Source organism: Ctenopharyngodon idella, chromosome 4, assembly GCF_019924925.1.
Source record: "Ctenopharyngodon idella isolate HZGC_01 chromosome 4, HZGC01, whole genome shotgun sequence".
NCBI classification, from domain to species: Eukaryota; Metazoa; Chordata; class Actinopteri; order Cypriniformes; family Xenocyprididae; genus Ctenopharyngodon; species Ctenopharyngodon idella.
In genome coordinates this window covers 22,489,543-22,503,579 of record NC_067223.1, presented here as the reverse complement: position 1 = coordinate 22,503,579, position 14,037 = coordinate 22,489,543, and the positions used below count along the sequence as shown (strand labels likewise).

At 38.3% G+C, this 14,037-nt stretch overlaps 3 protein-coding genes across 4 annotated transcripts in view; all 3 read right to left on the bottom strand.

Annotated features, from left to right (window-relative positions):
* Positions 1–14,037, bottom strand: part of LOC127511452 (uncharacterized) — a 332,174-nt gene that overhangs the window by 101,511 nt on the left and 216,626 nt on the right. The window lies entirely within an intron of this gene.
* The window catches only part of LOC127511453 (uncharacterized), a 60,124-nt gene that overhangs the window by 41,513 nt on the left and 4,574 nt on the right, over positions 1–14,037 (bottom strand). The window lies entirely within an intron of this gene.
* The window catches only part of LOC127511103 (gastrula zinc finger protein XlCGF57.1-like), a 125,721-nt gene continuing 112,277 nt past the window's right edge, over positions 594–14,037 (bottom strand). Inside the window, exons 1-3 of one of the 2 annotated variants that reach the window (XM_051891623.1) lie at positions 9,996–10,122; positions 9,217–9,362; positions 594–3,083 (exon numbers count right to left, since the gene is read on the bottom strand). In XM_051891623.1, coding sequence (XP_051747583.1) covers positions 1,411–3,083; positions 9,217–9,301 — 1,758 coding nt within the window. In that variant the 5' untranslated portion in view covers positions 9,302–9,362; positions 9,996–10,122 and the 3' untranslated portion in view covers positions 594–1,410. Of the gene's footprint in view, positions 3,084–9,216; positions 9,363–9,995; positions 10,123–14,037 lie in introns of those variants that run through there. The other variant, XM_051891624.1, reaches the window with a different exon arrangement.

Here is a 14,037-nt window from a genome sequence, read left to right as displayed (position 1 = left end):
AAATAAGATTACTAAAGCAAATAATCTTGCCTTCTTCTCACACCATGTGCTCCTGTGACCATGTGTCAGAACAGGACATCCCATCTTTAAAAGGTGCTTGATAGTGACTCCCACACCTTAATGGACTGTTCTTTGATACTTTTGCATTCTTTCTAATTGGTTGTATTCATTTAAAGAAAAATGTAAACATAGGGCTTAAGAAAACTTTCTGTTGCCTGAGGTATGTATATAAAAGCTACTTAAACACCTTAATTGAAGTAAAGCCTAATCCTGGCTTAGCCTAAGCCCTGTCTGTGTGTAATGTTTCTAGCCTGAGATATTTAATATCTGTTTACTGTAAATATCATAAAAAAAATCATTCACTGGTTAGGTTAGGTTAATAGGTTGGTGTTTTCTTGAGCTTTTTATAATAGAATATTAAGTAATTATAATTGAAAGTGATACTGTCACAGTTTTTTTTTTTTTTTTCATGTTTAATACTGTACAGCTACTTGCTTTAAAGAAACATGACTTGACTGCAGTGCTGAATTGCAGAGCTAATGCAAAAATCTACATTGCAATGATCAGATGCTTCCACAAATGCTGTTTTCTCATTGAGTTAATTCTTTTATTGAAAGCACACATTTACATATTCATCTAAAATCCACTTGAGATGTTTGCTAAGTCGCTGCTCAGGTATTTTGAACCTCTTTTAACTCCTAAGCAAAGAACCAAAAACAACTCCGCCTGAGTATATCAGGATGCTTATGTGAACCTCAAGGTTTGCTTTATTTCTGCAAGTCTTTCCACAAAATATATGGATATGTACACAACTAAATTAACGATCTCTTAAATGTTTTCTAATTTCATTAAACATTTTCATTTAGTTTCATTTAGAACGTTTTTATTAATCATGGACCTTTATTTGAATTATAAGGGATCATTTCTGGTATTGTTGGCACATTTTGTAAATTTAAGCAACTAATTTAGACGTGCAAACTGTGTGCCAGTGTGGTGAGAGACACATGCTCGGTCAGGTTTGGATGCAGGACTGCACGGAAAGTTAAAAAATTCGCTTTGCACACCACCTAGCGAAATGGGTTCGCGCACACTTAACACGTACTTCCGCCAACACCGTGATGACATAATTTTTGTTGTGTGCACCCAAGCTAACTTGCAGATGCGTCAAGTATAAATCAGGCTTAAGGCTTCTCTCCAGTATGAATTCTCATGTGGACTAAAAGGTTTCCATGTTCACTGAAACTCTTTGCACACTAAAGATCGACAGTGTGAATGTTCATGTGCTTGTTTAGGATATCTTTTTGGCTGACACATTTTCCACATTGTTGGCAGGTGTAAGGCTTCTCTCCAGAGTGAATTCTCAAGTGGTCTTTAAAGTGTCCTTTCTTTTTGAAGCTCTTTCCACACTGATCAGGTGTAAGGCTTCTCAGTGTGAATATTCATGTGCCTGTTAAGGCTTCCTTTAAGAGTGAAACTTATTCCACATTTTTTGCAGGTATAAGGCTTCTCTCCAGAGTGAATTCTCAAGTGGTCTTTCAAGTGTGCTTTCCTTTTGAAACTCTTTCCACACTGAGAGCATGTGTAGGGTTTCTCTTCAGAGTGAATTCTTATGTGGTCATCAAAGTGTCCTTTCTGTTTGAAACTCCTTCCACACTGCGGGCAGGTATAAGGCTTCTCAGTGTGAATTTTCATGTGCCTGTTAAAGCTTGCTTTCAGAGTGAAACTTATTCCACATTGCTGGCAGGTGTAAGGCTTCTCTCCAGTGTGAATTGTCATGTGGCCTAAAAGGATTCCATGTACACTGAAACTCTTTCCACACTGAGGGCACATGTAAGGCTTCTCTCCATTGTGATTTCTCATGTGCCTGTTAAGGCTTCCTTTAAGAGTGAAACTTATTCCACACTTTTGGCAGGTGTAAGGCTTCTTTCCAGTGTGAATTCTCATGTGGACTAAAAAGTTTCCATGTTCACTGAAACTCTTTCCACACTTTTGGCAGTTGTAAGGCTTCTCTCCAGTGTGAATTCTCATGTGGACTAAAAAGTTTCCATGTTCACTGAAACTCTTTCCACACTGAGGGCACATGTAAGGCTTCTCTCCAGTGTGAATATTCATGTGCCTGTTAAGGATTCCTTTTTGGCCGAAACGTTTTCCACATTGTTGGCAGGTGTAAGGCTTCTCTCCGGAGTGAGTTCTCAAGTGGTCTTTCAAGTGTCCTTTCTTTTTGAAACCCTTTCCACACTGAGAACATGTGTAGGGTTTCTCTCCACAGTGAATTCTTATGTGGTCATCAAAGTGTCCTTTCTGTTTGAAACACTTTCCACACTGCGGACAGGTGTAAGGCTTCTCAGTGTGAATTTTCATGTGCCTGTTAAAGCTTCCTTTCAGAGTGAAACTTATTCCACACTGTTTGCAGGTGTAAGGCTTCTCTCCAGAGTGAGTTCTCAAGTGGTCTTTCAAGTGTCCTTTCTTTTTGAAACTCTTTCCACACTGAGAGCATGTGTAGGGTTTCTCGTCAATGTGAATTCTTATGTGGTCATCAAAGTGTCCTTCCTGTTTGAAACTCCTACCACACTGCGGACAGATATAAGGCTTCTCAATGTGAATTTTCATGTGCCTCTTAAAGCTTCCTTTCAGAGTAAAACTTATTCCACACTGTTGGCAGGTGTAAGGCTTCTCTCCGGAGTGAGTTCTCAAGTGGTCTTTCAAGTGTGCTTTCTTTCTGAAACTCTTTCCACACTGAGAGCATGTGTAGGGTTTCTCTTCAGAGTGAATTCCTATGTGGTTATCAAAGTGTCCTTTCTGTTTGAAACTCCTTCCACACTGCAGGCAGGTGTAAGGCTTTTCAGTGTGAATTTTCATGTGCCTGGTAAAGCTTCCTTTCAGAGTGTAACTTATTCCACACTGTTGGCAGATGAAATTACTTCTAATCCCTGTCTTTTCAGTCATTTTTCTAGAGAAAGTCTTTACCGTCTGTGAGCAACTAAAATATTTTTCTCCAGTAATGAAATCACGATGATTGTTATATTGATCTTTCTCTTGCACTTCATTTAGTACTTCACTCTCCTCTTTCCGTGCCATCAGGTCTAAAGCAGAAAAGACAAAATAGACAAAGTTAACACCAGTTTATGGCACAAAGCAACAGACATCAAAACCAACTTCAAGCAAGACAGCATAGCGGAACAAGAGAAAAACAAAACAATGATATAAAAATAACCAACATACATAACACCATTTAATGTTTAAATATAAGAAAAATGTTTAACATTTAATCATGTTTATTTTTCATAGAAACAGTATTTGGGAAGAATTTCAATCAGGATTTAAGCCCTATCATTGCATTGAAACTGCTTGTTTAAGTTACAAATTACCTTCTTTAGCCATCAGATTGTTTATCTTAGTAAAATAATGACAATGATAATGGCGGCGGCTACTCTGACTCTTGATAGCAATGTGCACATTTTGTTAATTGTACCATCTGTAGAGTAGTCTACAATCACTGTACTTTGCTTAGACTTCATGGATCCTACTTATCTAGCAGTTTAATGATTTTGAAACCCAAAACGCTCTATGACCTTGGGATTCGACTCGGACAAGACCTAGAGGCTACACAGCAGCAGACTGATCGCCGTAGGGTGTGGTGCAAGCTGTGTGAAAGACTCATGCAGGGATTATCATCAGACTAAAGGCTAACCCCTACAAACCTGCGCTTCCATCTATTTTGCTGGCTAACGTCCATTCTTTGGAAAACAAAATGGATTATTTATGACTGAATTTAACCACTCAACTTCTCAACTGTCAGTGCAATGCAAAACACTAATCTGGACTGTGTTTATCACTGGGGACTTTATTACCAACATGTTAACTTTGCAACCAGGGGAGAAAACACATTAGATTGGGTTTACACAAACATAAAACAGGCCTTTAGGGCAGACCCCCATCCCCACCTTGGAAATTCAGACCATTTTTCTGTTATGCTAATATCAGCATACAGGCCCCTACTAACCAAGAGCAAGCTATCTATGAAACAGATAAGGACTTGACCAAAGGGAGTGGTATCAGCACTCCAGGACTGTTTTAAATGTATAAATTGGTAGAGAGGCTACCACTGTAAATCAGCACATCAATCTAGGGAACTATGCCGAGTCTGTGACAGGATTCATTTCCAAGTGTGTTGAGGATGTGAGAATATCACCACATGTGCCAACCAGAAACCCTGGTTCACCAGAGAGGTACATTATGTTCCTGAAAGCACGTTATGCTGCATACAAGTCTGGGGACAAAGAAGCTCTTAGATCTGCTATAACCAATTTGAACCAGGGTGTGAGAGCAGCAAAGCGTGCTTATGGACAGAAAATCCAGAGTTAATTCTCTGACATTCTCTGAAGTTCCCAGGTTCCTGTCCATCACAGATCCTATCAACAACCCTGTGATGACAACACCAACTTTCTCAATACACTTAACACCTACTTTATCAACAACAATGAAAACCCCCTCCAGCCCTGATGATGCAGTACTCTGTCTTGACCCAGCTGTCATCCAAAGGACCCTACGTAGGGTCAACCCATAGAAAGCTGCAAGTCCAGGCAACATACCAGTGTGTGTACTACAGGGTGTGTCAGTTGGTGCGGACTGAACTGACAGAAATCCTCACGGACATCTATAACATCTCCCTAAGAGCCAAGCCATCGTCCCCCCTTGCTTCAAGGCCACTACCATCATACCGCTGCCAAAGAAGTCACCAGCGTCAATCCTCTTGATAGCCCTCACTCCCATCATGATGATGTGCTTTGAAAGGCTGGTCAAAGGTCACATCACACCCATACTCCCGGCAGCACTTGATCTACTTGGAAACCCACTTGGAAAATGTGATGGCGGCGCGGGCACACGCAGCAGCACAACGTTTTTCGTATTTGTCCACATATTTAGTGCACAGCAGGCAAACTGACCATATTCTCCACAATAATTCCACCGGAGAGCGACACTCATCTAAATCCAGAGGCTTCTCAATCTCAGGGGGAAATGATACATATCACGAAGGCACAGAAGACGTAAGGGGTAAGTGGGGTACGATCATGGCTAAATGCTAACCCCTTCAAGCCTGCTATTTCAAGCCTTTTTCTCTCCAACGCTCAGTCGCTAAATAACCAGATGGATTAGAAAAGATTGTATTACTTTGAGAAGCTTGGACTGTTGTGCGATGATAATAAGGGAGATGTGGTTGGACGCCGGACACTGTGATCCAGCTAGCAAGCCTCGTAGCCTAAACCAGAAACCATGGCTAAATAATGAGGTAAGTGGGCTTCTCAGTAAATGGGACTTAGTATTTAAATTTGGAGACTCGCAGGCCTACAAGGAAGCTCGAGGCAGATTAAGGAGAGGCATTAAAGAAGCTAAGCACCGGTAGAAGCAGTGCATAGAAGAGTACTTTAACAGTATGTGGAAGGGAATAAAGACAATTAACTGCTATAAGGGCAGCTATCCGATTTTGAATTACAACAAAAGCACATTCCCGACACACTATACCATTTCTTTGCCCACTTCGACTGCCAGAATAGTGAGAACAATTGTCCTGTAGTACAGAGATGGTACCGTCCATAAAGTTACAGCAACGCCAGGTCAAATCTACTCTGCATACAATTGACAGTCATAAAGAGGCTGGTTCAGATGGGGTCTCTGGCCGGGTACTGAAGGCCAGTGCAGACCAGCTTATGGAAACTGGACTTCTTAAGTAACAGACCCCAAACTGTCAGGATGGGAGGCCACACTTCATCAACTTTGATCCTGAATATGGTAGCACCGCAGGGGTATCTCCTCAGCCCTTTCCTTTATAAACTTTTTACATATGACTGCTCCCCCATTCACCCCTCCAACACCATCATTAAATTAACAGACGAAACTACCATAATAGGGCCAATAAAACAGTAAGCATACTTCATTTTTTATACGTACGTTAGTTTACGCGCACAAGTTACAACCCATGTAAACAACTTTTTTATTCTTTCATGCTAGAGTTGTACAAATGAGGTTTGCATGTGGTCCGGTCTGTTCTGTTTATGCAGTTTTTCTTCAACTACCTTGTGAATCGACAGCCGTAGGGCACAGTTTCCACCTTGTGATAATATGTGATAATAAATGGCTTCATATGATCACTATCCTTAAATAAAATACTTTTTTGCATGATCAGCCATATTTTCAAAATTAATGCCAAAATTTCACAATTTCTGCAAGGGTAAGCAAACTTTTGAGCAGAACTGTATCATGGCTTGTGTGTCATTGCGCTGCAGTGCTGGGGTTGCCCTCATACGTAACTCCAGGATTCCCCTTTTTGCGGGACTTTTCTAAAATGCTAATGTGAAAAGCACGTAACGAGGCTTCATGGGCTTATTATAAAAGAGCAAACTCAGTCACTATACATGTTATTCAGTTGATGATGATGCATACAGGCTCACAGATTAGCCCAGAATATGAACACAATGCACAAAGATTCACATTAAGCATTTTCTCATTAAGAGAACTTTGGTATGAGGTCGACCCCAGCACTGCAGCACAGCGACACACAAGCTATACACAGGAAGGGAAATTACAAAGACTTTGAATTAATGGCGTAAATGCAGCTTTTGTGTCTTAGGGTTTTTTCATTGTACAATGACAATGTTGTCAAAACAATTCCCGTTCACACGGATTCACAAAAATGACTAAAAATGCTGCATTATGCATGCCAGGCCAGTAGTTGGCGATACCACTTTGTAAAGAAAGACTAAGCATCTGCGCACCTATGCATTCTTTTACAAAGCACTTGAATGGAATTACTTTTGTGTCTTTTTTAATCAAACATACAATCTAAGCACATGGTCTGAAGCGCATGGCGTAGGTATACTTAGGGCGTGTTCGAATCCACTTTTACTAGTTTAACAATGGAAAAAATGGTCGGCAAGCCTGGCGCATGGTCCAAAAGGGTTGTACCTAGTCTCTTAATGATTCATGTGTGTGTTTTGGGGTGCAATAAACCAATCAGAGTCTCATCTTCCATTCCTTTTAAAAGCTTGCACCATGGTGAATTGCTATTTACATGGCGGAATATAGACACCCTCAATCTGACGAGTCAGTTTAAATACATGTGTGTATTGCCACGACTGGTCAAATAATTAGCCAGTTTCACTTGTCATTACTGCAAATAGGTTATTCTGATACATGTAATGACTATCCATTACGACATGTAGGCATTTTTATCTTTATGTACACAATAATAAACTTTTAAATTGAAATCCTTTTATTTTAAATATTTAGCATGTTTGCGTGCTGCTGTGTGTGTAATAAGCAGAGTGTACACGCATTGTGCACCTGCCTATAGGCACATTACTAACGCGCCCTTTAAATAACAAAAATAAATAAAATTCTGCACCATTGACTTTAGACCAGGCTTTTCCTGGTCAATGGTGCAGTCATTTTCAGTTACCTCAAAATAGCAACACGCCAACAATGCATCTGAACACACCTCATTTTCAGACCAGCACGCCCATGGGTGAACAGATGGGCTTAAGTGCATTCGCTATTTAAACAATGTGGGTGCTGGATGTGAAATGTTAACTTGACAGCTGAAACTTGCAAAAAACACTTGCATCGCGCCTGGAGTCACATTGCGCCGGGTGTATGATAGGGCATGAAAAACAACCCCTGGCAACAGTGTAAAGGTAGCCCAACTCCACGGTAAACCGCGGATATTCAGCATTCAAACTGCATTGTCGCGTTCGGATACGACAGTCAACACGATGAAACTCTCTCCAAGATGATTCTATTATTATACTCGATAAAAGTCTACGCTTGTTTATAAAAGGACTTTATCTTGCTGGAGTTTATTTATGTTTCTAAATCATGTCATCTTTCTACCAGGTGTCAGATCACAATACTGGATTAGAGAGTAGGGGTGGCTCGATACCACTTTTTCAAGTCCGAAACCGATACCACAACCTTGAGTATCTGCCGATACTGATCCAATACCATCTTTTTCCCCCTCTCTAATAATTAAGCTGTTAACACATTTGTCAGGAGGATGCACTGTGCTTAACCTAGCCATCTAAAAAGCGTCATGCTCAAACAGTGCAACAAATGTTCTACTCCCCTAAAGGAAGAAATACGTAGCCCACAACATGACTGCAATTGTGCAATAGTGCTGCTTAATTAGCAGCATTTTTAATTAGTCAGCTCCATTCAAACATTCAAAATGAAATTTAAAGTGCAATTTTTTCATGTTTTCCCCTAAGACAAAAAAAAAAGTAGCAGTAGCTGCCTGACCTTTAAATCTGTCAAAAAACAAAACAAACACTGACTTATGTTTTTACAGTCCTTCTGTGATTTCCAGTAAGTGTGTTCACTTTGAGGCAAATTCTTCTTTAGAAAAATTAGCATTTCAGCCTTCTCAGCGGTCAGGCTGCTCCTCCTTTCATCAATAATAATGGAGGCTGTGCTAAAGAGTCCAGTGCTTCCCACACATAGACTTTACTTGGGCAGGCCACCCAAGTATAATTAGAGACACATTTTTGCTTTTATTATTTTCATCCTCTTATACTTTTGTATCCGCCTGAGATAATGAAACCATCCTTGATCGATTAACTAGTGGAAAATCGCCCTACACTTTTATGCCAAGCGATTGCTAATGAACTCGAGTTGATGAATTATGACAATGTATACTTTATGGCCTTTATATAATATGTTTTAGACGGTTGTAAGAATATGTATTTTATCTCTCTCATCTGAAGAATCAGCCCACATACTGTATAGATATTTCAAAATAAGAGTCCCAGTGTATTTCATTTGTGTCTGTTTGACATATTGTTTTACAAAGTTAGGACAGTAATATTTAAGTCAAGCCTGATGCCTTGCACAAAACAATGATCCCAGTCTCTTCCACACAGTGAGGCACAGTTTACTAGCTAATTCAGCACTGTTTTTTTGTTTGTTTTATTTTAGTATAGGATATCGGACTCGGTATCGGCCAATACTGAAAGGTGGATTGGAGCATCTTTAGTTGCAGGTGTACTGTTGACATGTAAAAGTCTAGACCCTGAATATAAGACGACCCTATTTTTATTATATTCTGATAAATACAGTAAATAAACTTTAGATTAGATTAGGACACTCTTCAAAAATATCACTCATTTCTGTAGAGCTGGACATTAATGTGGATCAAATGAGTTCAGCTTTGGGAATGAAACCAACCTGTTTGTTTCTCAGTATCTTCTTGTTTCACTATAAATGTTTCTTCAATCTTCATGTCTTCACTCTCCTCTTTAATAACCATCATCTTTATAATAGTGTCACATGGATCTCAGTCGCTTCACCAGGGGGTTTTCTGTCTGTTTGTCCTGTTTAAGATGAGAGTAATTAACAGAAAGAAAAATAAATCCAAACTAAATCTCTGGGTGCATCTCAATCAGCTCTAGTTCAGTAGTTCAGCGCATTGGGGTGTGAGAGTTAATGGACTTTAATGATATGATTAAAATATAACACAAAGTTCATATTTATGATTTGTATTTCGTATTCAATTATTCGTATATCACATTTAATAGAGTACACTTTTGCAGATGGTTTGTAAAAGTTATCATTACACATGTTTGTGTTTGTTGTTGTCGTTCGTTTACACTGTTTGGGCAGCTGCGCGTTGATTCGAATCACTGAATCATTTTACAAAACAATTGATTCAATTGACTCGAAGTTTAAAAAAAACTTAAATTCTCTCATCACTTATTTCCAATACCTGAATTCATGTTTCCGATAAACTGACTCACGTTATATAGAGCGAAATGAGACGCTCATTTTCCTGTTACTCATGAGTGGATGCGATTTACTCCCAAAAATAACGTTCATTAATGTTAATAACGCTTTGCAACGTGACTTTCAATAATGGTTAATTTATTGTACACCGCTTGTAAAAACGATTACATTGACTGAAAAGTTTGTATTGAATTAATTACTTTATAATGCGTAAAAACACAAACCTTTCTTCAGCCGAATCACAACAGATGCAGGAGCGCGTCGCAGTCTTATGGCGTCACACCACCAGACCAAAATAAAAGTCCCATTCGAATGTTGCTGTCATATATATATATATATATACACACATATATTCAACAGACTATTAAGAACTAGCAATGAAAGAGTGTGAGATTTTGTTTAATAAGCAAAAGTGTAATGTTTGGGTGCAGAAACCATTTGTACCAGATATTAAGTTATTGGAATATATTAAGTTTATTCCTCTATTGAAACACTTCATCATTGACTCTCTTTGCTCTGATGAAAGTGAAATATATTAATATATTGAATTATTTGTGTTCATTACAGCACTGAGAGCAGCAGCGGGAAGATCACATGACAGATATAGAAAGAAAACACTGACATTATTCACCACAACACAACATGATGAATTCAGAGCATGGTATTACCACAGTTCATGTAGAAAAACATGGTTTTATCATGTCAGGATACTTTCTAGATCAGGACAAGGGGATTTTACAGTTAAAGATACAAGGACCAGATATGATGAATGAAGAGCAGGAGTCAGAAATGCAATAAATTGAAGAAAATTTTACTGAAGGTAGTTTGCAGTTTCATCAGCAGAAGTCAGCTTCTGGATGAAAACAGGTCCTGGTTCAGGCATGAAGTGACCCACCAAGGTCACATATCAGCATTTCTAGGCAGGACCTGTAACAAAGGATAGTGAGACACACACACACACACACACACACACACACACACACACACACACACACACACACAGAGCTTCTTCAAGGTTAAAGTTGGTGGAGCTTTAGCTCTGGCCAGGAAACTTTCCCAAAACATGATACTGATATGATGTAGTTTCTCTCAGTAAGAGGTTCAGACAATATTCTTCATTATTCTCTAGTTATTGAAGATGAAGTGTAAAGTAAATGCTTTAACTGTGAATTGGTCATGTAGGATTCAGGTCTGAGTGACCCCACTGACCTCGGCTGTCATGGTCAGCTAGAAGAATAAATATATGTTTTAACATAACAGAATATCCTACTTAGACATAATTGTCTTTACATGTTGTATCTTACACAGTTATGATGAATTTTGGCTAATTTGGTTGTTTGAGCAAAATAATGAAGTAAAAAACAAACACATATTCCCAGAAGAAACACTGTTACTGCATTCCTGACATTGGGTCAGACCCTCAGTCACTTCTCAGATACCAAATAAAGACATTACCAGTAACATAAATAGAAAACAACTATGATTTTTAATTTATTATAGAATACAAGAAGAGTGATTATAAATAAATTCCTTTCAATATATTTTACATTTATTAATAAATTGACATCAATTTTACAGCAAATTGCATATTTTTTAAATTTTAATATTTTAATGAATCTAATGAATGATAGTAATAATAAAAATGATTTATGTGACACTACAATAAGAACTGAATGACTGATTTCCATCAACACAGAGTTTGAGAGAAAAAAAACACACACACTGTTCTCACTGTCTACATGAGGATTCATTACACACATTTATTCTGACATGTTATTTCACTGACAGAAGTTCAGCTGTAGTATTAATGTAATGAAGAGAAAATAAGAGACTCTATAACATCTCACTGTTACTGATTCATCATGAGCTCAAAGCATTATGGGTAGAATCTCTCTACAGTCTATTCTGATTCATGAACACAGTTTCACTGATGATCCATAATAAACATAAAACCCAGGATAGAGTGGTTGAGTGAATGTGGTCTGGACTGTGTGGATGAGGCTCATTGTGTCTCCAGAGACGCTGTAGAAGGACAGAGTTCCTGCACTGTGATCCACATACACTCCTATTCTACTGATGATGGGCTTTACTGGGAGTTTAGTCTCTATGTTATTGTGTTTTAATGAGTAACTGGAGGAAGAGCAGATCAAACTCCAGGACTGATCATTATTCCCAAACAAACACTCTTTACCCCCTCCCTTCCTGCTGATGCTCTTATATGACACTGATATATACACATAGCCACTCCACTCAATCTCCCAGTAACAGCGTCCACACACACTCTCTCTACACAACATCTGATACACACGATCAAATCTGTCTGGATGATCAGGATACGACTGGACTGTGTTAGTGTTAGTAATCACTCTGTTCCCCTCAGACAGACGGAGGAGATTATTCACTGTGTTCAGATCCAGATTGAGCTGATGGGAATCTGATGGAGATAAAACACATCAGAATCAGGAATTATGAATCTGATCTTTTAATGTTTCTGAACTCTTCATGTTCAATATATCATCAGTGTCTCAGTATAGTTTACCAGATATCCTGTGAAAATCATCATTTACATCAGTGTTTTTTGGGCCGGTCTAATCAGTCTTCCCTGAATATTAATGTTGGTTATTATTCTGTGTTTATTATAATTAGGCCTATTATTATTATTATATTTACACCATTCAAATGTTTGAGGTCAGTGTGATTCTTTTTTAAAAGAAACTGACAGTTTAATTTAACAAGGCGATCTTGAGCTTTCTTTAAATGTAAAAAAGAAACTTGTTACAAAATCCTGTTTAGAATAAAATCATAGTGATTTTTTTTTTTCCAGAAGAGTTTTCAGTTTCTTACTTTATTTAAACTCTTAAAAATCTTTTTACTACTGTGATTTTACATGTAATATTGTTTAATATCTAATATTGAATGTTTTTAATTGTTTTTCAGTGAAAAATAATCATATTTGTTCATTAGTTTTAGAAGATTTCCTGTTTATGAAGAATATGTTAAATCAGTTTAGTACCTGATTTACATCTTTGGTAAAGTCACAAGTTCATTCCATTTCTTTTTATTTCATGTTTCTATTTCAATCTTTCCGTTCATCAAAAATTTTAGATAAAAAAATACCTCCACATATTTTTATTTTCCATTTTAAAATATATTCAAATAGAAACTGGTTCTTTAAAATCAGAAATATTTCACAATATTAATGTTTTTACTGTATTTTGGGATCAAATAGCAGAAGAGACTTATTGACCCCAAACATTAGATCAGTGGTGTATATTATTTATATTTATTTTGCAATATATATTTTGGTATATGTTATTATTATTATTATTATTCTTAATTAGTGGTGCTTGTTTCTCTTGCATACTTCTTCTTCTGGACAAAACTTCGGTTTAGCAACACCCTAGCAACCACCCAGATCACCCTAGAAATGCTAAGCAATGCCTTCCAGGATACCCTAGCAACTGCCTTAGCAACAGCTCATAACACCCTAGCAACTGCCTAGCAACCACCCAGAACACTTAAGCAACTGCCTAACAACACATTGGAAACTGCCCAAAACACACCCTAGCAACCATCTAGAAACACCCTAGTCTCGCGTAGCCAGACCTTCAGACTGACGGCAGAAGGTCTGGACTCTATCACAGCTTTCATTGGCCAAGGACCACCCAAGAGGACATTTGACTGACATGTAACGCAACCAATCACAGTTCGTTTTGTTGCGTGTCATGTTTAAGGGCGTGAAAATGTAAAGTCGATGTCCCCGCAATAACAGATCGGCGTGCATCTAATAAATGATTAATTCAAGAATGTTGTGCAAGTTTACTGCAACAATGGAGCCGCGAACTTCACATACTTTTGAAATTCCAGCGTTCAGTTGATCCTGATAAGCACTTGTAAACACGACGGCGTACTTCTTCCACAAGAGGATTTAGCGCCACAACATTTTGTTAAAGGACGTGACACACGTGTCTCCCGGACATCCTGTATAATTCAAACAACCAGATGAAGACTTCAAAACTCCTGAAGTGTTTCCAGATAAGTGTGCCATATGCATCAGGCGTTCAACCTATGGTCCGTGAGGGTGACATCCGAGACTGAGACTAGAAAACACCCTAGCAACCGAGTGCCGAGTTTTGCCACTGCAAGCACCACTCACATTTTCTTCAGTAAATGTACATTCTAGCATTATTATTACTATTCACCTATATATCATTTAAAAGCTTGTCATTAAATGCCACATAACAGATTTGACTGAATAGTTTAAAT